This window comes from Cannabis sativa, chromosome 5 (genome assembly GCF_029168945.1).
Source record: "Cannabis sativa cultivar Pink pepper isolate KNU-18-1 chromosome 5, ASM2916894v1, whole genome shotgun sequence".
Lineage (NCBI taxonomy): Eukaryota > Viridiplantae > Streptophyta > Magnoliopsida > Rosales > Cannabaceae > Cannabis > Cannabis sativa.
In genome coordinates, this window is record NC_083605.1 from 6,270,126 (window position 1) to 6,292,115 (window position 21,990).

General features: G+C 35.0%; 1 protein-coding gene and 1 non-coding gene across 6 annotated transcripts; both read left to right on the forward strand.

The window, feature by feature from the left end:
- Positions 1 to 2,217: 2,217 nt before the first annotated feature.
- On the forward strand, positions 2,218 to 2,289 carry TRNAM-CAU (transfer RNA methionine (anticodon CAU)). The gene has a single exon. It is a non-coding gene; the product is annotated as a tRNA-Met (tRNA).
- Positions 2,290 to 2,468: 179 nt separating this feature from the next.
- Positions 2,469 to 5,757, forward strand: LOC115717022 (uncharacterized). 5 transcript variants are annotated; one of them, XM_030645950.2, is made up of 4 exons: positions 2,469 to 2,663; positions 3,218 to 3,252; positions 3,386 to 5,017; positions 5,095 to 5,757. In XM_030645950.2, coding segments are annotated over exons 2-4 (2,037 nt in total). In that variant the 5' UTR covers positions 2,469 to 2,663; positions 3,218 to 3,251; the 3' UTR covers positions 5,499 to 5,757. The 5 variants fall into 5 exon arrangements, with proteins under 5 accessions (XP_030501810.2, XP_030501811.2, XP_030501813.2 ...); XM_030645951.2 differs by lacking the exon at positions 2,469 to 2,663 and adding an exon at positions 2,689 to 2,890; XM_030645953.2 differs by lacking the exon at positions 2,469 to 2,663 and adding an exon at positions 2,916 to 2,933.
- Positions 5,758 to 21,990: the final 16,233 nt, after the last annotated feature.

Genomic DNA, 21,990 nt, shown 5'->3' on the forward strand with positions numbered 1-21,990 from the left:
TTATTTTATTATAATTAACTATTTTCTTAAAATAATTAATTAAATATTTAACAAGACCTCTTTTAGCAATTAATGTTTATATTTAAATCCTTACTTGAATTATTTTAATAATTAAGCCATTTAATTATAATATTTACAATAAAATTTATTTATTTTTACAAAAATTAAACTTCTTTTGACACAAATTAAAATTCTCTTCTTATAATAAATTTTTAAATAATTAATTATTTTTAAGTAATATTTAATTATTTTGTAACAATTATATGAACTAAGTATGAGGCATCAAGCTAATCAATCAATAACAAGTGCAGCTATTTTTTTTTCTAAAAAATCCTTCAACTTATTTCATTTTTTACTTTTTAAATATTTGAATAAAAAATTAAATAATTAAGTGTAATAATTTAAAATTAAGATTACAAGTATAATAAAATTTAAATAATGAAATTGTATGTGTATAATTTTAAATTATAAAAAGTTTTGCTATAAAATTTTAAATAATTTAAGTATAAAAAAATAAATTGCTAAAAAATCCTTATATAGTAATAAATTGCAAAAAATTAATTAATAATTATAATTAATTTAATTTTAAAATATAATTAATCTTAATTAAAGTTTTATAAGGAAATAAATGATTAGGTTACTTTTAGGTTACAAGTTATTTATTATTTATTTTTATTTAGTTTCCAAATTAATCACAACCATTTAATAGTAATCCAATGGCTTAAAAAAATGTAACTATGATGGTTACAATAAAAATGTAACCATTGAAACCTCTTCCATATTATTATTATTATTATTATTATTATTATTATTATTATTATCTACTTTTCCTTTTTGTGTGTGACCCATATATCATATCATTATCATGGAATGTTTTTCAAGTTATAATGTATATATACATGTTGTTCATTTTTGACTCAACAATAAAATAAGGGAAATTTGAATTTATATGCTTAAATAATTAAAAAATTTTATTATTATACCAAAAATTTACACTATAAAAAAACTATACTTTTTTTTTTCAAAACCCCAAAAATACCCCCTCACAATTCTCTCTCTCTCTCTGCATCATCTCTCTCAGCCAACTCTCTCTCTCTCTCAACTCACAGTCACCAACGCCACCCGAACCCAAACCCCATCCCCATCGGACCCAAACGCCACCCACTCTCGGACCCAAACGCCACCCACGAAACCCACTCTTTCTTCCTCTCTCTCTCTCAAATGGCAAAAAAAAAAAAAAAAAGTTTCGTACCCTATGGTCGGACCTTGGGGTCCGATGGGGTCCGACCAATCGGACCCATCGGACCCAAGGTCCGACCATCGGACCTTTATCTTCCTCTCTCTCTCTCAAATGGCGAGAAAAAAAAAAAAAAAAAAAAAAAAGTTTCGTACTATGGTCGGACCTTGGGGTCCGATGGGGTTCGACCGTCGGATTGGGGTCCGATGGGGTCCGACCGACCCCATCGGACCCCAAGGTCCGACCATAGGGTCCGAAACTTTTTTTTTTTTTTTTTTTTTTTTTTTTCTCGCCATTTGAGAGAGAGAGAGAGAGGAAGAAAGAGTGGGTTTCGTGGGTGGCGTTTGGGTCCGAGAGTGGGTGGCGTTTGGGTCCGATGGGGATGGGGTTTGGGTTGGGTGGCGTTGGGGTCGACTGTGAGTTGAGAGAGAGAGAGAGAGAGTTGGCTGAGAGAGATAGAGAGAGAGAGATGATGCAGAGAGAGAGAGAGAATTGTGAGGGGGTATTTTTGGGGTTTTAAAAAAAAAAGTATAGTTTTTTTATAGTGTAAATTTTTGGTATAATAATAAAATTTTTTAAGTATTTAAGCATATAAATTCAAATTTCCCTAAAATAATCAGCCAATTTCGTGATAATGATCATAACAATGAAAAAAATATGTAAACTAGACGCACTATTATTATAAACAAAACATTAAATCCAGGAACAAATAATTATTGTACTAAAAAAAAAGACCAAATAGCAATCACATTTAAGATAAATGTTTTTTTAAGTTCAAATGGGCTTTCTTCATGGGCCTCCGAAGAGGCCCATAATTACCAAAAGAATTCGTTAAAAAATTTAAAGTAACCAAATACAGTAGGTGTCTTAACAAAAAATATAGAGTAAAAATTAAGTGGTTTTTCACTTTCATTAACTTTTCACTGTTATTTATATGAATTAAAATGTTTAAATAATATTTATATCATACAATATCACAAATCAGAGTGGCGCAGCGGAAGCGTGGTGGGCCCATAACCCACAGGTCCCAGGATCGAAACCTGGCTCTGATAAAATAGAGTGGCTTCCGCCTAAATTTTTTCAGCCTGTTATCTATTAAACGACGTCGTTTTTTTACATACTCTTGTCGCTTTGGTCTCTTTCTGTAACTTACCTAATTTGTCTACGTGGCAAAGTCGGATTGGGATAATATCATAGTACTACTGATAAATAAACTGTCCACGATATATCGTCAAAAGAAACTAAAAATAAAATAATATTAAAAAAGATAAAACAGATGAGAATTTTGAAGAAACACGAACTTTCAGATAATAGAAATAACCCTAAAAACTCCAAAATATCGCGATAAGTAGGAAACCCCCCAAATCCTGAAAGCTTCCGTACTTTTCTCCGTCGAGAAGACCAATCTCTCTCTCTTTCTCTCGCTGTAAGTGTCATAAATTTCTCGCTTTATCTCTTTTCAATTTTTCTTTTACTTCTCCCAATCGTCACGTTTCTCATTTCCTTTGGATTTTTTTTGTTTGGTTTATGAGAAAATATGAAATTTTGGAATTGGGAAAATTTTGAACTATGAAATGTATTTAATGGTACCTATGTCTCTGTTTGTCTTGACGGAAAATATTTTCCCGGATAATCATTTTCGCCCAAGAAAAGGTTATTTGCTTTGTTAGCATCATAAAATTACAGTAAATTGAATGTACGTGTATGTGAAAGCTGGGACTAGAAAAAGCAATGAGATATAGAAACTTGAAGCTCATGCCATTATATTTCCTACTAAATTTGTTATATTCAGTGATTCATTATTTGGAATTGCTGAAGGAAAAAAATTATTGGGATGAAATGATGGGATCTGATAATAGATCAGTTTGGTTGATTTTCCAGTTATTATATAAAAAGAACAGAATTTTGTTCTCATTTATTTGTTTTGGAGATATGTAATGTCCTTAATAGTTAAATATAGCTCCTTTTTCTTTGTTGTAGGTTGGGGCAGATTTCAACAATTGATCAGTAACTCAGTAAGTTTTGTCAATTAAGGTTGCTTTGGTAATACTTGACTTGATTATAGGCAGTTTGTGTTGAGGGATGATAATGCAAACTATATAGAGACACAAGATATTGATTGAGTTTTGCTTATGTTGTTTATGGCAGTGGTTCGTGAAAAAGATGTATGTTGGGAATATGCTGAAAAATTAGATGGGAATAAGGTTAGATGTAAATTCTGTATGAGAGTTTTGAATGGTGGGATTAGTAGGTTGAAGCATCATCTATCTCGGTTACCAAGTAAAGGTGTAAACCCTTGTAGCAAGGTACGAGATGATGTGACTGATAGAGTGAGAGCTATTATAGCTTCAAAGGAAGATGTTAAAGAAACATCTAGCACTAAGAAGCAAAAGCTTGTAGAAGTGAAATCTCCTGTGAGTGTTTCTGGTAGTAAAGCTCTTGTTGTTACTGATGTATCGTCGCCTGTCGCAAAGGTTTTCCCAACTGTCACTCCTATGGCTAATCTTCCTTCAAATAACCAAGACAATGCAGAAAGAAGTATAGCTTTGTTCTTTTTCGAGAATAAGCTCGACTTTAGTATTGCGCGTTCTTCATCATATCAGATGATGATAGACGCCATTACAAAGTGTGGTCCTGGTTTTTTGGGTCCATCTGCTGAAACTCTCAAGACTACATGGCTAGAAAGGATCAAGTGTGAAATGAGCTTACAATCGAAAGATATTGAGAAAGAATGGGCTACAACGGGTTGTACAATCATTGCTGATACTTGGACTGATAACAAATCAAGGGCTTTGATTAGCTTCTTGGTTTCATCACCTTCCAGGACCTTTTTCCATAAGTCTGTTGATGTGTCTTCCTACTTCAAGAACACAAAATGCCTTGCTGATTTATTTGATTCTGTCATTCAGGATTTCGGTCCTGAAAATGTTGTGCAGATTATAATGGACAATAGTTTCAACTATACTGGTGTTGCCAACCATATCTTGCAGAATTATTCGACCATTTTTGTGTCTCCTTGTGCTTCTCAATGCTTGAATTTGATCCTTGAAGAGTTCTCGAAAGTGGAGTGGGTGAATCGATGTATCATACATGCACAAACTATATCGAAGTTCATATACAACAGTGTTTCTATGCTTGATCTGATGAAAAAGTACACTGGTGGACAAGAACTCATTAGGACTGGTATCACAAAGTCTGTATCGAACTTCCTTTCACTACAATCGATCTGGAAGCAGAAGCCAAGGTTGAAACATATGTTTAACAGTCCCGAGTTCTGTACGAGCTCCTCATACTTAAATAAGCAACAAAGTTTGTCATGTATTGCCATTCTTGAGGATAATGAGTTCTGGAGGGCTGTAGATGAATGTGTGGCAATCTCTGAGCCTTTTCTAAAAGTGTTGAGGGAAGTTTCGGGAGGAAAGCCTGCTGTTGGATTTATATACGAAATGATGACAAGGGCAAAAGAATCTATAAGGACATACTATATAATGGATGAAAACAAATGCAAGACATTTCTAGGCATTGTAGATAGAAAGTGGCGAGATCAACACCATTCACCTCTGCATTCAGCTGCAGCATTTTTGAACCCGAGCATTCAGTACAATCCAGAGATAAAGTTCCTTACATCCATAAAAGAAGACTTCTTTAATGTTCTGGAGAAGCTACTCCCTACTCCTGAAATGAGACGCGATATCACTAGTCAGATTTGTACTTTTAGAAAGGCGACTGGCATGTTCGGCTGCAGCCTAGCTATGGAGGCAAGAGATGTGGTTTCACCTGGTAAATTTACAATCCTAGATATGCATTCACACCCTATTTCAGAAACTCACTGTTTATACTTTTTTTCTTATTCATAGGGCTATGGTGGGAACAATATGGTGATTCTGCTCCTGTGCTGCAAAGAGTTGCAATCAGAATACTTAGCCAAGTTTGCAGCAGTTTCACATTTGAGAGGCATTGGAACGCGTTTCAGCAAATCCACTCAGAGAAGCGCAACAAGATTGATAGAGAAGCTTTAAATGATCTTGTTTACATAAATTACAATCTCAAGTTAGCAAGACAAACAAGATTGAAACCTATAGAAGCGGATCCGATTCAGTTCGAGGACATAGATATGACTTCAGAGTGGGTTGAAGAGAGTGACAACTCAAGCCCATCTCAGTGGCTTGATCGGTTTGGTCCTTTGGATGGAAATGACTTGAATACAAGACAGTTTAGTGCTGCCATTTTCAACTCAAATGACCCCATATTTGGTTTGTGACTTTGTGGTTCTTATTCTAATTCTTCCTTGCATTTAAATTGAAGTAGATTCTTCTCTTCTCTGGGGTAGATTGACTGAGTTGTTATGGTGGCCTAGGATTTAAATTTGTCCCTAGCATTACTCCTCACCTTAGCTTCATGTATATAACTATATTTTTTTCTTTGTTATTGCTCTCTGTGTATACTTACTCAATTGTAACATTGTTTGTGACTCATTAGTGAATTGTATGTAATCTTTGTATTGCGTTTAGTCAAAATTTTCCCAATTTTGTGTTGAGGTTATTTACTTTTCATTAAAATAAAGTAAATCATATAATAAATGGAAGCAATTCAGAAGAAACATTATTTTATTCTTTTTTGAACAACAGAAGAAACATTAGTTGATTCGTTTAGTTTATAAACAATTTCACAACCTTAAAACATTAGACATTTATACATATTGGGATTTATTTAAATAATGTCTAATTTAAGGACTCTTTTTTTAGTAGACCGTATAAGGGTCGTATTATATTAAATAACAAGGAACACTATATTTAGATAAAACTTTATATTATATTAAGGGTAAATGACGGCAAAACCTCCAATATTTTGTTTTGGTTTCACTAAACCCCCACAACCTAAATTTCTGCGGGTAAACCCCCAAAACCACTATTCTGTTAGCAATTTACCCTTTCCGTCCAAATTTAGTTGTTAAGTGTCAGGTTGGCTTGTCCACGTGGCACAATTTTATTGGTCCACGTAAATAATTATATTAAAAAAATTAAAAAATTAAAATAAAATTAATTTAAAATTAAAAAAATTATAAATAAAAAATTATTTTCTTTCTTTTTTTCCTTTCTTTCTTTTTCTTTTTCCTTTCTTTCTTTTTTTTTTCTTTTCTTTCTTTTTCTTCTGCAGTACGTCTCTCTCTCTCTCCCCCATTTTGTGCAACAACCAAAAAACTCAAAGCTTTCTCTCTCTAAAACCTCCCCAAAACCATGGCTTCCAATCCAAAACCCCACCAAGCTTTGATCTTTCTCCTTCAACTCTTCTTCTTCTTAGTCTCTACAACCACGAGTACCTCATCTTCTTCTTCACCTCCGGCACCGACGGTCTTCGACATCCTCCGCCACCGACGAACCCAGAACTTGCTCCTTTCTCGGTTCAAAAACCAAGAAAAATGAACCCAGCAATCTCACAACCTCTCGGTTCACACAACCCAAAAAACTCACATCTCAAACTCAAGAACACAAGAACACGAACCCAGAAATTTCTAGCTCACAAAACAAAACCCAGAAAATTTCTTGCAAACTCTCGGGCGAACTTACCACACCAAACCGGCAGTAGCTCCAAGCTCGTTCTTCTGCGCCGCCCACCCGAATCGCTGGATCTGCAACTCTAGATCTGAGATGTGGGGTTTTGTTTGGATCTAAAAAAGAAGTTTCGGTGATGGTTGTGGTGTGTAGATGTGGTTTTGGTGGTGGTGGTGGGTACTTCGGTTGTGGTGGTTTGGGCAGTGGTCTGGGCGGAGGAAGGGTGGTCTGGGCGGTGGTCTGGGTGGAGGAAGGGTGGTTGTGGTGTGGGAGGTGGTCTGGGCTTGCCTCTGCATATTAGAGAGAGAGAGAGACAGAGAGAGAATGATACACACGAGAAGAAGAAAGAAAAGAAAGTAAGAAAAAAAAAAGAAAGACAAAGAAAAAGAAAAAAAAAGAAAGGAGAAAAAAAGAAAACAAAAGAAATATTATTTAATTTTTTACATGGACCAATAAAATTGTGCCACGTGTATATTGTGTCCACGTGGACAAGCCAACCTGACACTTAACAGCTAAATTTGGACGGAAAGGGTAAATTGCTAACAGAATACTGGTTTTGGGGGTTTACTCGCAGAAATTTAGGTTGTGGGGGTTTAGTGAAACCAAAACGAAAGTATTGGGGGTTTTGCCGCCATTTACCCTTATTTTAAATGTTACGACCATATGTCGTCACTGAAGTATTAGAACCTGAAACATACAAGTTGGCATGCTATAACTACAACTTGAATGTAGTGTCAGTACTAAGGTACTGGAACGGGGTACATCTACGATGGTACTACCAATAAAAACAGTTGTCTTCAAAATAGCTCGCTTCACAATAAAATTCACTTTACCAAGAGCAAGTGAATCGATCACCTATTAAACTGACGAGATACGACGAAATTGTCTTTAGGTAAAGAGGTATATTGTTAAGGTATGGCTCCTATACTTATAAGTCGAAGAGGGCATTAGTATAGTGGGAATCACTTTAGCTAAGCTTGGACGAAAAACGAAATCTGCAACTACTACTTCTTTTTCTGTCAACTTACCTCATAGTAATGTAATTGTACTTAATTTGATGAATAAGAACGTTGAACAAAGTTTTTTTTTTTTGGTACTTTATTTAAATTAATCAATTACAACTTACAGACTTGGCGACGCTCACAAGCGTTGAGTAGAGCTTGTAGATTTGGTCTTGAGATAATTTCAGTTATTTTTTTAGTGAGTTCAACACTGTCACCCCACGAATCTTTGAATAAGTGGAGAGTGCTCACACGTGTAACAGTCACCTAAGAGTCATGATTAAGAAAGCCCGGGAGATTTTGGTATGGCAAGTGACCAATGAAGGTACTTCTTTGATCACTTGGGGGCACATAGGTTATGGTATGGTATACGAGAGATATATGTTACATGAGCATTCATTTTTTTTTCACATCTATGTAAGTACTCTCATGGTAAAGATAACATTAAGAAATAATGACATAACTCCCAGTGATTGAGTTTCTTAAGACATGGTGTATTGTGCAAGTGTTAAACAGTCAAGCAATAACGAATAAAGTAAAATTAAAAGGCAAATATTGGAATAAAGTTTTTATTAAGTTAAAATAATTTCTAATTTGATTTAAACAAGTATGATAACATTTTACTAAGGCTTATCCACATTGAAAGACTGTTCGGGACGACCAACTAACACACTAAAGCTAAAAGCTAAAAACAGAAAAGAAAAATGGACTAAGATAATGTCCTATGAAGCCAAGAAGCTTTCTATGCCAATAACAACTTCAATTTGTTCCTCATTCCTTGTAACTGGCACATCAGCAGGAGGAGGGATGTTAGGATGCTCGAGCTTGTAGCCTTCGACCCTTGCAGCTTCTTCAACTACTGGCTCATCTCCATTAAAGTTTAAGTCTATTCTCTGGAGAGCATCTTCATTAAAACTCTGCTCACAATGCCTTATAAAGAATAGGACTTATGTGTCAAGGAATGCCGACTAGTTGAATGACTGTGCTCCTCCATTGGATGACCAAGCATGATAGAAGACATCAAAGCATAAGTCATCGTAAAAAGGTGACATTAATAACAGCCTTATCCTCCAGTTTATTTGCTTGCTCTCTCAGACGTTTAACTTGATCTTTAAGTTGAGCAGCAGTTAAAGTCTGCTCATCAAGTTCCAGCCGAGAAGAATCTTCAACCTCTGAAGCTTTCTTTCCAAGCAGCATCTAGGTTCTTCTTCAAGCTACTCTCTCGAGCTTTTGCACTATCAACCACTTCTCGAAGACTGGCCATGATTTTCTCTAGAGAATCAATGTTTTCCTTCAAGACAGCCACCTAATCTTCCTCAGCAACAACACACTCTACAACTGAGAGTTTTTTAGCAAGCTCAACCGCCTTCTTGTGTTTGTTATCCATGGTGTAAGCATAACCAACACAACCCTGAAAATAAGAAGAAAATTTAGGTGATGATAAGTAAAATAAAGTTAATTCAAGAGGAGACAAAAAAGACTGTTACCCCAAAGATATCAGTAAAGCATCTTTGGGCAATAACATGTGAAGGCTTGGGGCTAACTACTTATGTAATGGGATGTTCTTATCCTTGGATCCAATCAAGGCATCATCACCATTGGTAAGAAGCCAGGAGCCATATGCACACAGTTGCTTCACCAGGTCTAAACCTGAGTTCAGAACACCATTCTTAGTCTCATATGAAGAAATCTCAATGGGAGATCCTTCATCAGCTCCACCAGCTCTGAACTTCTCCTAGCCTAGATCTTGGGCAGGGGACGACTTCAGCAAGTTTACTCCTCTTTCGAAGTTTCTTCTTTGTAAGAGCAGAAGACTCGGTAGGAATACCTTGTGTTGCCCCTGATTTCGCCCAATATACGTGGACCAACCGGACAGGGACACGTGGATCAGATAATTCATAAATATTTGCTAAGTCTTTGTAAGCCACAAGGAAACATCCTGGACATAGGTCCCGGAGGAGGTACCCGGAGTTCAAGGTGCTCCCGGAGGCTCACGTAGCACTAAAGCATCTCCATGAGGTGTCAGGCTTCTCTTGAGCAATCAAGTCGCATTAAATGCTGCATGGGAGGAAGCGTGTTGAGACTGCAACATGCAATAGTGTCCGATCAAGACAATCCCCTCCAACCAAGCCGCCACAAGAATGATCATTTAAGTCTAGCGACGGCTACACTGTGAAGAGTCACGTCAATCACAAGGCAAAAAGGACATTCCTCATAAAAACCCTACAGCACCTAGGGATTTGACCATGCATTACTCATGGTATATTCATTGGGAATACCCAACTTTATGGATACTTACAGATACACTTGTAAGAACAATTCTAGGGATTACCCCACCAAAACACTATAAATACCCCCTCAAAGCTCATTAAATGGGATCGAGAATCTTGGGCTGCATATGAGCAAGAAGAGTAAATACTCACCAAGAACATTCTCTGTATTTATAGGGGTGACATCCTCCCAAGTATAAATTCTGTATTAAATACATCCATAAATAACAAAGACTCGTGGACTAAGGCTCATTAACGCCCCAACCACGTAAAAATCCTTCTCTCACTTTCTTACAGCTCAATAGTATAATCATATTTTATTAGTTGCCGAAAACCTCGGTCAACATTTTGGTGCTTTCATTGAGAGCTGAAGAAAGCTGCTACAAAACAAGCATTTGACTTCACAAATATGGTGGAGACAAGAAGTACTCGTCAGCCTCGCCCTCTGGAAGACGCTCAAGACCCAAACGAGGAAGATGTAGCCTCAAGAGCAGCAGAGGAGTCCGAGGAAGAAGAAATAGTCCCCAATGATGACTACGAGGGAAACCTCGACGAGTATGCCTATGATGAAGGTAGTTACTCAGAACTGGTGCTTCTTAGACAAAAAGCTATCGATCACGAAGCCGAGATCGAAGCTCAGAAAGCGCAAAACCAGAAAATGCAGGAGGTGATGCTGGCCATGCAAAAAGCCATGGAAGCAGCTGGCATTCACATACACCCCAAGGCAATGACCGCTGGGCCCGACAAGGGGCCAGCGACGTCTTCACCTAATTCCCAACAGCAGAAATCTAGGGAGCCTAGCCCTATAAGGTATCCTGCTGAAGGGAATCAAACAAAAAACCCTACTTCTACCCCTGGGCGAAAGAAAAAGGTGCAGGATCCGCAAAAAGTCCGCTCAGATTTCCCTAAAGGGAAAGGTCCGCAGAGGGGCAAGCCCCAAAAAGGGAGTCTTGGCCCTCAGGATCGAGGGGACCGAAAAAGCGTTTCTGTACACCAGGAACCCGGGGGTAGGGGGAGAAGAGGACAGAGATGTCCTCCTGTTGATCTGAGAAATCAAATCAATGGGAACCAAGGTGATCTTCGGGATCACCTTGACCAAAAAAGATACGGACCCGTGGTTTCCTCGGGTACGTTGAATGAAGGAATTATGGCGGAATTCGCCATACTCCGAAAAGACATTGCCCGAGTCTCCCGGAGGCAGAAGGGAGACGACTCCGATTCGGACAGCGAGGATCGAGAGCCATGTGCTAAGCACATCCTAGAGGCGGAGCTCCCTAAAAACTTCAAGATGCCCGAAATGGCAGCATATACCAGGAACTCCGATCCCAGCGACCACCTGTCACGGTTCAACCGTGTCATGACGGTCATGAGGGTCAGCAATGACGCCAAGTGTCTGTGCTTCCCACTCACTCTAAGTGGGTCCGCGGAGGAATGGTTCAAAAAACTGGAACCAGGATCCGTGGGCTGTTGGAACAAGCTACAGACCAACTTCCGGAGACAGTTTGTCGCCGCAAGAAAGGTCAACCTGGAGGTCAGTGCCTTGACTAATATCAAGCAACTGCCCACCGAGACCTTGAAGAATTACATCAAGAGGTTCCGAGAGGAAGCCTCGAAAACCAAGAAAGTTGATGACGGACAACAGCTTGCACTTCTCCAAGCAGGCATCCGTACTGGGACTCCTTTCTGGAATGAGTTGCAGCAAGAAGGAGCTGCTAGCCTCCAGGACTTCCAGAAGAGAGTCCAAAAATATATCAACCTCGAAGAAGCCCAAATCGTGGCTTATGGGGGCTACTATCCCACCGGAGTGGCAGGATATATGCCCGGAGTATCGCCCTCGGGTACTGCCCCGACTGCGACCCCACAAACAAGTGGTATACAGTTCTCTGCTACCCCCGGGTATAGCCAGGGCCAAGCTTTGGCACCAGCATCTTCTCATTTTGGCAACCCGTCCGGAGTGAATGGGCAAGCTCCTTCACATTCTGCTCCGGCTGCTAGCTTAACAGGCCCTTCCCAGGGATCAAGGAGTAAAAGGTCCTCCAAAGGCAGCACCCGGACGGGAGAGAAGCGCCAGAAAAAGGGATACACCCCCAATATACTCAATACACGGAGCTGTCGGACTCCCAAGAACGTGTGTACTTCGCTACTAGGCAAAATACACACTACCGGAGACCACAGCTGTTGTACAAAGACAGCTCCCGGAGAGATCCGAGCAAAAGATGCGAGTACCACAACGACATTGGTCATAGCACCAATGAATGTAAGAATCTCAAGGACGAGATCGAAAATCTAATCCGATTGGGCCACCTCTATGAGTGGATCAAGAATAGGTTGCCCCACCTCAACCCGGGTCAGGTGACCGGGGGTATGCCTCCGGGAACACCAGGGGGTACAGCAGGAGTATTGGCTCCAGCTGCTCCCACAGGTGACGCCCAGCATATCCCCGGACTGCCGCCCCGGCCTAATGGAAGGGTAGCCATGATCTCCGGAGGTCCCCATATCGGAGGGAATACTCGCAAGGAGCGTAAGCGATACGCCGGGGCCGCTAAACACAATGAGATATGGGAAGTTACTCAACTCCCACCTCAAAGGCCTCGGCTGATGGACCAACCCATCACATTCACGGAAGAAGACACCAAGACGGTGCGCTTCCCTCATCACGACCCGTTGGTCATAGAGACCCCCATCGCGAATAAAGTGGTGGCCAGAGTCTTAATTGACAATGGGAGTTCCGTGAACTTGCTCTTCAAAGAAGCCTTCACCGCGATAGGCTTGACAGATCGTGACCTCTCGCCTAGTGGATCCCAGCTCACAGGGTTTAACGGGACGACACTTATCCCAATGGGAAAAGTGAGGCTCCCGGTCACCCTGTGCCCGGACACTCCCCAGAGCACATTCAAATACTGCACCTTCGTGGTGGTGCACTGTTCGACAGCCTACAACGCGATCCTCGGCCGACCGGCCCTAGTAGACTTTGGCACAGTCACTTCAATCCGACATCTGTGCCTAAAGTTCCCTACCTGTGGAGGCCGAGCCTGGATCGTAAGGGGAAATCAGGGGGAAGCAAGGCAATGTTATAATGTTGCAACCCACCTGCCCGTACTTATGGTCCGGGAGTCCGCTGAGCCAGAAATGGCCGAAGAGGATGAGTTGGACCCTCGTGTAGGGTCCGAAAGAATCGTGGAACCAATGGAGGACGTCGAAGAAATATCAGTGTGCGACGTCGACTCCACCAAAGTACTCCGGTTAGGGAAGAACCTGGACCCGGAGGAAAAGGACAAAATAGTAAAAACACTGAAAGGCGCCATCGACATCTTTGCATGGCGCCAAGAAGACATGACTTGCATGTTGGGTTTTATGCCCTAAATAAAACTCATTTCAATATAATCAGATTTACTTATTAATATAGATCAGAAATAACATTTAATGTTGCATGGTTCACATGATTTATTTCATGATTATATGTACATAATGTATAAATTCATCTGAAACCCTTTTCACATACTTGATCCTGTTTATTGTGCCGTCAACACATTGGAAAGTAAACATGACTATGTGAGTAAAGTTTCCTAGATTTATCAGACACAGGGTTTTACTGATATGATAATCTACAACAAGAGTTTACTTATATTTGGAGAAATACTATGTTCTTTCCAGAACATTGGTTAAAGTAAAGCTCAGGTTGAATGCATGGAGTATGCATCGGAAGGGACCGATATTGAACTTTGACTTAGATTTATTAAACTTACCGTAATATCTATTCAAGTCAATATCGCCTAGTTGATCCTAGATCAAATGATCTTAATCCTGTTATGATTAGGCTCAATCTTGAAAGGCTATTCGTGTTCTTTGATTTGTTAGTTAAGCCTACTTTTAGGTCAGGGTGATACGTACATTTTGGGAACACGGTAGTGCAATTGAGTGGGAGCGCTATCATAAACATGGAATCTATAGCTTCTATCTGGCGAATAGTAAGCAAAGGATGATCTCCTTCGAGCTTGACCAAACGAACATAAATGGTGGAGTACTCATTTCACATAAGCTGAAATATCATTTATACGGGGTCAAGTGTTTTAAGGAATAAATACATTGTAGGGTGTAACGGTAATTTAATCCCTTTACAGTGTAGATCATTCATATAGAGGATCATTGATCACATTAGGATTATAACAATGGATAACTAATGATGTGTCTATATGGTGGAACATATAGAGCATTCTATATACTGAGAGTGCAATTCTAAGTTCTATGCGTGGATTCAACGAAGAATTAATAAGTTAGTGAATTTTAGTAATAAATTCTTGATCTACTTATTGGAAGCTCGGTTATATAGACCCATGGTCCCCCCACTAGTTGAGATAATATTTCTTGTAAGACTCATGTAATTGGTTTTGATTAATCAATTATAATTCACAAATTAGACTATGTCTATTTGTGAAATTTTCACTAAGTAAGGGCGAAATTGTAAAGAAAGAGTTTATAGGGGCATATTTGTTAATTATGATACTTTGTATGGTTCAATTAATAAATATGATAAATGACAATATTATTTAATAATTATTTATAGTTATTAAATAGTTAGAATTGACATTTAAATGGTTGAATTAGAAAATTGGCGTTTTTTAGAAAATCAGATGCAGAAAAGGTAAAACTGCAAAATTGCAAAAAGTGAGGCCCAAATCCACTTGTATAGGGCCAGCCACTTTTGTAGGAAATTTAAACTGATTTTTTCATTATTTTAATGTCAAATAATTCAAACCTAACCCTAGTGGAATGCTATAAATAGATAGTGAAGGCTTCAGGAAATTTACACTTAAATTTTCTATTTTTCCTTCAGAGAAAAACCTGAGCCTTTCTCTCTCCCTATCTTTAGCTGCCACTTCTTCTTTCTCCTTCCCTCTTCAATTTCGAAAATCTTAGTGTGAGAGTAGTGCCCACACACAACAAGTGATACCTCAATCATAGTGAGGAAGATCGTGAAGAAAGATCATCAGCAAAGGAGTTTCAGCATCAAAGATTCAGAGAAAGAGATCCAGGTTCAGATATTGATAATGCTCTGCTACAGAAAGGAATCAAGGGCTAGATATCTGAATGGAAGGAGTCATTATATTCCGCTGCACCCAATGTAAGGTTTCCTAAACTTTATATGTGTTTAATTTATCGTTTTAGAAAGTTCTTATTTAGGATGTTAATAAACATACTTGTGAGTAGATCTAAGATCCTGGTAAAATAAATTCCAACAACTGGCCTCAGAGCCATGGTAATTGATTTACTTGCAAGAAATTTGGACTTTAAAACGATTGTTTGTATGTTCTTTGGATGGTATCATGTTGTATTGAGTGTTATTTGATGATTGATTGATGTTTGTGAAATTTTCGTGAAAAATAATTGCGATTTCATCTCTGGAATCATTTTTATTGGATAGTATGGAAAAAATTAAGCAAGTTAGCCTTTTACAGAACTTAATTTGGATTTTATTTGAATTAGTTATGATTTTTTGAAGATTTGAAAAAATCGGGGCTGTGCTGATTTTTTCCTGTGATCGCAAATCTGTCCGTACAGTTTCGAATTTTTTTGTTTTGCTTCGATTTTTCATGCTTTTTCATGGAATTAACTTCCAATTTTTTGGTATAGTTTTGTATTTATACTATTACTATTCCTAATTCAATTCTAATTATCATTTTGAATTAATTTAATATTTTTTAAATTTAATTCAAGATATTAGTGTAATTTGAATTTGAATAGAATTAGTATCTATCTTCTTGCTTAAAAATCTATCTTATTTTTAAATTTGATTATATCTTATCTTATTTTTAAATTTAAGGTCAGATTTTATAAGATATTTATAAAATCTTTTAAGATATTTTTAAGATATCTTATCTTTTAAGATATTTTTAATTATATCTTATCTTTTAAGATATTTTTATTTTTTTTAAAATTAAATCTTTTTAGATATTTTGACCTTATTTAAATTTAAAATAAGATATTTATAATCATGTAATTTTAAATAGATGTAAGATATTTTGCTAACTTTTAAATTTTGTTATTTTATTTATTTAAATTAAATTTAAAATCTGAATTTAATTTTTTAAAAGTAGTTAGCAAATTTTGAAATGATATTTAGGTTGGTTGAAACCTAATTTTTCAAAATTGTAGGTTTAATTTTAAATTTTATTTTTTTTTAAATTTCGAATTTTCAAATTTTTTTTTAAATTTTCGAAAAATTATTTTTTAATTAATTAATTATTTCAAAATTTAAAATTAAATAAATCCTACATCCAACTATCCAACTAACCTTGTTGCAGGAGTATGTGTTTTAGCTTATGTGTAAGTTTTCAAAACCTATTATTACTTGATTGCAAATAGCCATGGTTACTTTTTGCCAGATCTAATGATCTGATGGCTCCCTTGGTCAAGATAATAATTTGTAACAGGCATAATTTACAATCTTCTTTCATCTGGGTATGACCTAGCAACATGATAGGACCCATCCAAAGTGTGCCTGTGTGAGCCTATGTGTTTAATTTTATTATAGATGCATATAGGTTAATGTTGCTAAAATAAATTATCATAGTTATTGATAGAATTTATTTAGGCCCATTTAGTTTTTGGGTCTATTCAATTAATAACAGTTGTTCTTATTAAGGTTAAATTCCTCTCTTTTGGGCCTTGTGTGAGAGTTGGGAGCCATATAAGTGGGTACGACATACTGAACCCAGCACTCCCTCACACAAACCACCCCAATTGTGAAGGCCCATTTGCCTGATTTGAACAACTGTATTAGGTTAATTACACTAGTTTAACCTAATAAAATTGATTAGCAACATAATTAATTTCATTTATTTTGAAATTAATTTAAGAAAATTATAGTTTAAAGAATTCTTTATTCTAAGCTAAACTATATGTATTTTCTTGTATTTAATTAAATATAGAATTATAACCATCTAGATTGTTTCTGGAACTTAATTTAAATTTTTCATTAAATATTCCTATTTAAGTTGATATTTAGTTATCTACAACTAACCAACTTAAATCTGAATATCTTTTGAATTTCAAATTTCAAAATTAAGTTGAGGAATTTTAGGCATTGGTTATTAAGATTCTTTAGATATTTTTTAAGTTAATATCTTTTCGAATATTAACTTAAAATGGAATATTTTCAAAATTAAGTGGTTACAACTTAATTTTTGATATTTAATTAAATTTAAATTTGAAAAATATTTAAGTTCTAGATTTTTTCTAATACAACTTAAATTAGATATTTTTTCAAATTTTGTGGAAAAGATACTTAGTCAAATAAGATATTTTCTAGATAGTTATTTCTAGACTACTTATTATTTCTAATATTAAATAGGAAAATATTATAAATTGTGAAATTAATTATTTAATTAATTTTGGTACAATTTATTTTAAGTATATTTTTCCTAGTATTAAACTAGAGATTAATAATTAAGCCTTCTCTACACTTAATTATTTTTTTCTTGAATTTAATACATTTAATTAATTTGAAAATTAAATATCTAAGTTGATTTTTATCATCATACTTAAATATTTCTTTTTTCATGACATTTAATTAAATAGAAAATTATTTTTAGTTGAAATTTATTTTTTCAACTAAATTTAAATAATTTTCAAAATATATTTTATTTTATTTTATTAATCAATTTTCGAAATTGCATTTCTTAAATGCTAGAATTTCGAATTTTATCTTAAAAAATAGATTAAGTTGTAAATTAATTATTTATTTTAATTAATTCTTGGATCAACTTAAATCAATGATTTTTTCATTTATTGATTAATTTAAAATAAATTAAATTAAAGTATATTATTAGAAATTGAATTAATTAGTCAAAGGAAAATCTAGATAGATGATATTTTTGCTTGAAGTATTTTTCTAGTGTATTTAATTAAATAGAAAATTAATATTTAAGTTGATTTTCATCATCATACTTAAATATTTGAAATTTTTCTTATATATTTAATTAAATAGGAAAATTATATTTTTTGTTGTAAATTAATTTTATTAATTAATTTTGGGCCAACATTAAATTAGAATAATTTTTCCAGGATTAATTTTTTATTTTAACATGCATTTTCGAAAATTGTATTCTTAAATACTTTAATTTTTCGAAATGCAATATATATTTATAGAAAATTAAATTTGAGTTGTAAATTAATTTATATTAATTTTGTAACAACTTAAATTGAATATTTTTCTAAATATTTATTGGAAATTATTACTAAGATGGAAATAATTCATGTTATTTTCATATCCATCTAAGTAAAATTTATAAATATTAAATTAAAATTTATATTTAGAATTTTTCATTCTAAATTGGAAATTTTAAATAAATATATATTTAAAATAAATAAATTAAATAAAGAGAATCAAAGAAAATACAACTCACTTTAAATAATGAGCTTGATTATTATTAAAATATTCGATCTCCATTGTTGGTCTTACAAAAGTTAAATGTTTTCAATATAACCTCGAGACGCTAGACTTCGTCCCCCTATGGATGGTTATTCGTTGAACGCATTTAACACCGTAAGATTTCATTTGATAAGTGTTTTGTAAGTTTTCGTCTCTATTAGACTCCTCTACTACGGTGACTACTTAGAGATAAACTTATGAAACATGAAACAATGGTGGAAGCTCATAAAATGAGAATAACCTTGACTCTCGCCTACCGGGACAACGTTGGATTCTTATTTTGATCGAATAAAAGGTTGCTAGAATGGTTTTTATTTTAGATGAGCTGACAACTCTATTTAATAAATGATGCTTTGACTCTCGCCTACCGGGACACTGTATCAGTTTGTTGAAAACCTTGGAAATTATTTAGGATTGTATGTTTTAGTATTTTCACTAGTCATTCCTACTTGCTATATGTTTATAATTTCTGAATTGTGTATGAATTTATATTGAACCATGTTATTTTCTGTTATTAAGTTGTAGTTTAATTTCGAATCTTCATTGTTGGTCTAACATGTTTGTTTTTCTAATGAGATAAATCCCTAATGGATTTTCACCATTAGACATACATAATAGTGTAAGATCTCGAAAGATAAATATTGTATATGCAACATCTAGCTGTTCATCAATTGATGACACCTTAGACTAGTATTTTTACAATATGAAACAAGAAGATTACATAAATAAGATTACTTTGTCTTTCGCTAATCGAAGCATCGTTGGATTCTTATTTATAAACGAAATTATCCTAATTCCTCTTAGCTTATTCATTTCGAATTAGCTCAATAATATATCATTGGATGAATGGTCTATAAATCATTTCATGTCATTCTATATTTTCTCTTAAGAAATTAAATGACGCATATGATTACAATCTCGAAATTCTATTCCCAATTGATATAAATCCTCAATCTTAGAAATCTCCTACTTGTATGGGCAAATCTGACTTAGAGTTTGTATTAGTAGTGGTGGTCCAAGAAAGAATTACTCATTATATTTGGTTGAATTCAAGTCTTTGACTTTAATTTTAGAATCCAAACAGAAATTTTCTTATATTTCTAATTCCAGATACAATACAGTTACACTTTCTCAAGTGTTTAATATCCATCTTTTATTAATGGATTCAAACTGTATGGAATACGAGTTAGATATTCTGTGACCAGGATCCACTTGAAGTATTCTAAGAACTCTTTGATGTAACTATACCTAAGTCATCAAAAGACACTACCACATTTTTTTTAATCTATGGCATTTGTATCTTGTTCATAGTGGATTTGACAAGATCAATCTCTGCAAAGAGTTAATATGCCTATATCCACTGAAAGTAGTCTGCAAAGAGTTAATATGCCTATATCCACTGAAAGTAGTTCATCTCATTCGCAGATGGATGTACATTCAGGGGTGGATATGAGTTTTTCGTTGTATTCTTAAAACGATAACTCTAGATTATACCTTTTAGCAAGAAATTTGAAATGTTTGAAAAATTTCATTAATTTCTAGCAATGGTTAAAACCATTAAGGTAAGTGGTTAAAGATCTTGCGAACTGATAGGGGTGGAAATATAAATAGTTAGTAGATATGCAGTTCAAAGATCATTAAATTAATTTTTGAATTATATCCAAACTTACCTCCCAGAAATTTCGAGTTGCATATTGATGATTAGTTACTAGTCGTTGCCTAAATCCTTCTATGGTAATACAATTTCAGAATGATGTAATGGTTGGGTACTTAATGTAAATCATTACTAGATTCATGGATGTCCTAATCAAAATCTTAAGAAAAGCTAGAACTGTTAACCATGGTTTGTAAGCTATTCTAAGTGATTAGGGGTGGACCATCCCATTGTCAATAGATAAGAAAGTGTTTGTTCAAACAAATACTACTTTTCTAAGAAAATGACTAAGTCTGAAAAACAAGTAGCAAATAAAGGAGATATTTAATTCTTGATTCCAAAAGTGTTCTATCATCTTATATAACATATGATGATCCCACTGCCTCTGTTGTCTTGTCACAACCAAAGAGGTTAATACCATTTTCTTAGACATAATTCACGGTACCTTGTCGTAGTGGGAGAGTTTCTAGGAACTCACCTTCTTATAACTTGGGAGACACAAGTGATTAAAATCCATTGTGAGTTTAAACAAGTAATGGATTGTCAAGATAAGAAACTAAGAAGAAAGCCAATAGAACTATGGTTTAATCCATTCACATGGAGTAACCTAAAGTTTTCTATTACAAGGACATAAAAGGAAATTTTTGTTTATAAGTCTATTCAATAGACTTAACAAAACTTCCTGTTCCTAGTATTATAGGTTTGAGTTTATCTAAACCTATGGCTTGTGGTATACCTGGTAATTACTTACTCTAATGCAAGCAACTTACTTTAGTAAGATGCTGAAGCATTTTCTTTCTAATGGAAATCTATAGAAGCTTCACAACTTCTTAGGTATAGATTTTATTTATCTATTCCAGAAAAGATAAAGCCATGAAAGAATTTCTTATATCAACAATGAGAGGTCTTAGATATGCTTTTGTATGCCTTAGACCAGACACCTGCTGTTGAGTGGGAGTAATGAGTAGGTATCAGATTAATCCAGGAGAAGAACATTGGAAGACAATCAAGTAAATCTTAAGATAAAGAAGAGGAACTATATGTTAGTCTATAAGGGTGTGTTTAAAAACTCTTAGACTACACCATATCAGATTTCGAAATTTGCTTTTGTGCTAGTAAATCTTTCTAATAAGATGGTGATTACTCTGGGGGTGGAATAGTGATTTTGGAGAAGTGTAAAAACCTATCTGAAGTCTCTAGGTCTACCAGAGAGAGACTGAATGTTAAAGTTGCAGGAAAGGTACTTATTCAGTCTAAGGAAAGTTCTATACATCTTTGGCACCATTCCAAATTGCCTTAAACTACTAGTGTTAATTTCCTGATTAACCAAAAGTAGTTGCCAAAGGTATGTATAGAATCCAGTATCCCAAGAGAGTAGACATATAGAGAGGAATTTCACATTATCAATGATTTTGTGATTAAAGGAAGAGTAATAGTGGAGAAAAGGTTGTGGTTAATTCAACCTTTCAGATCCTATTACGAGGAGTTTACTACTACTACACTTGATTTGTATATCAAGGTGTTGAGATTATTTGAAACGCACTTTTTGTTTTATATTAGTGCAAGTGGGAGTTTGTTGGGTTTTATGCCCTAAATAAAACTCATTTCAATATAATCAGATTTACTTATTAATATAGATCAGAAATAACATTTAATGTTGCATGGTTCACATGATTTATTTCATGATTATATGTACATAATGTATAAATTCATCTGAAACCCTTTTCACATACTTGATCCTGTTTATTGTGCCGTCAACACATTGGAAAGTAAACATGACTATGTGAGTAAAGTTTCCTAGATTTATCAGACACAGGGTTTTACTGATATGATAATCTACAACAA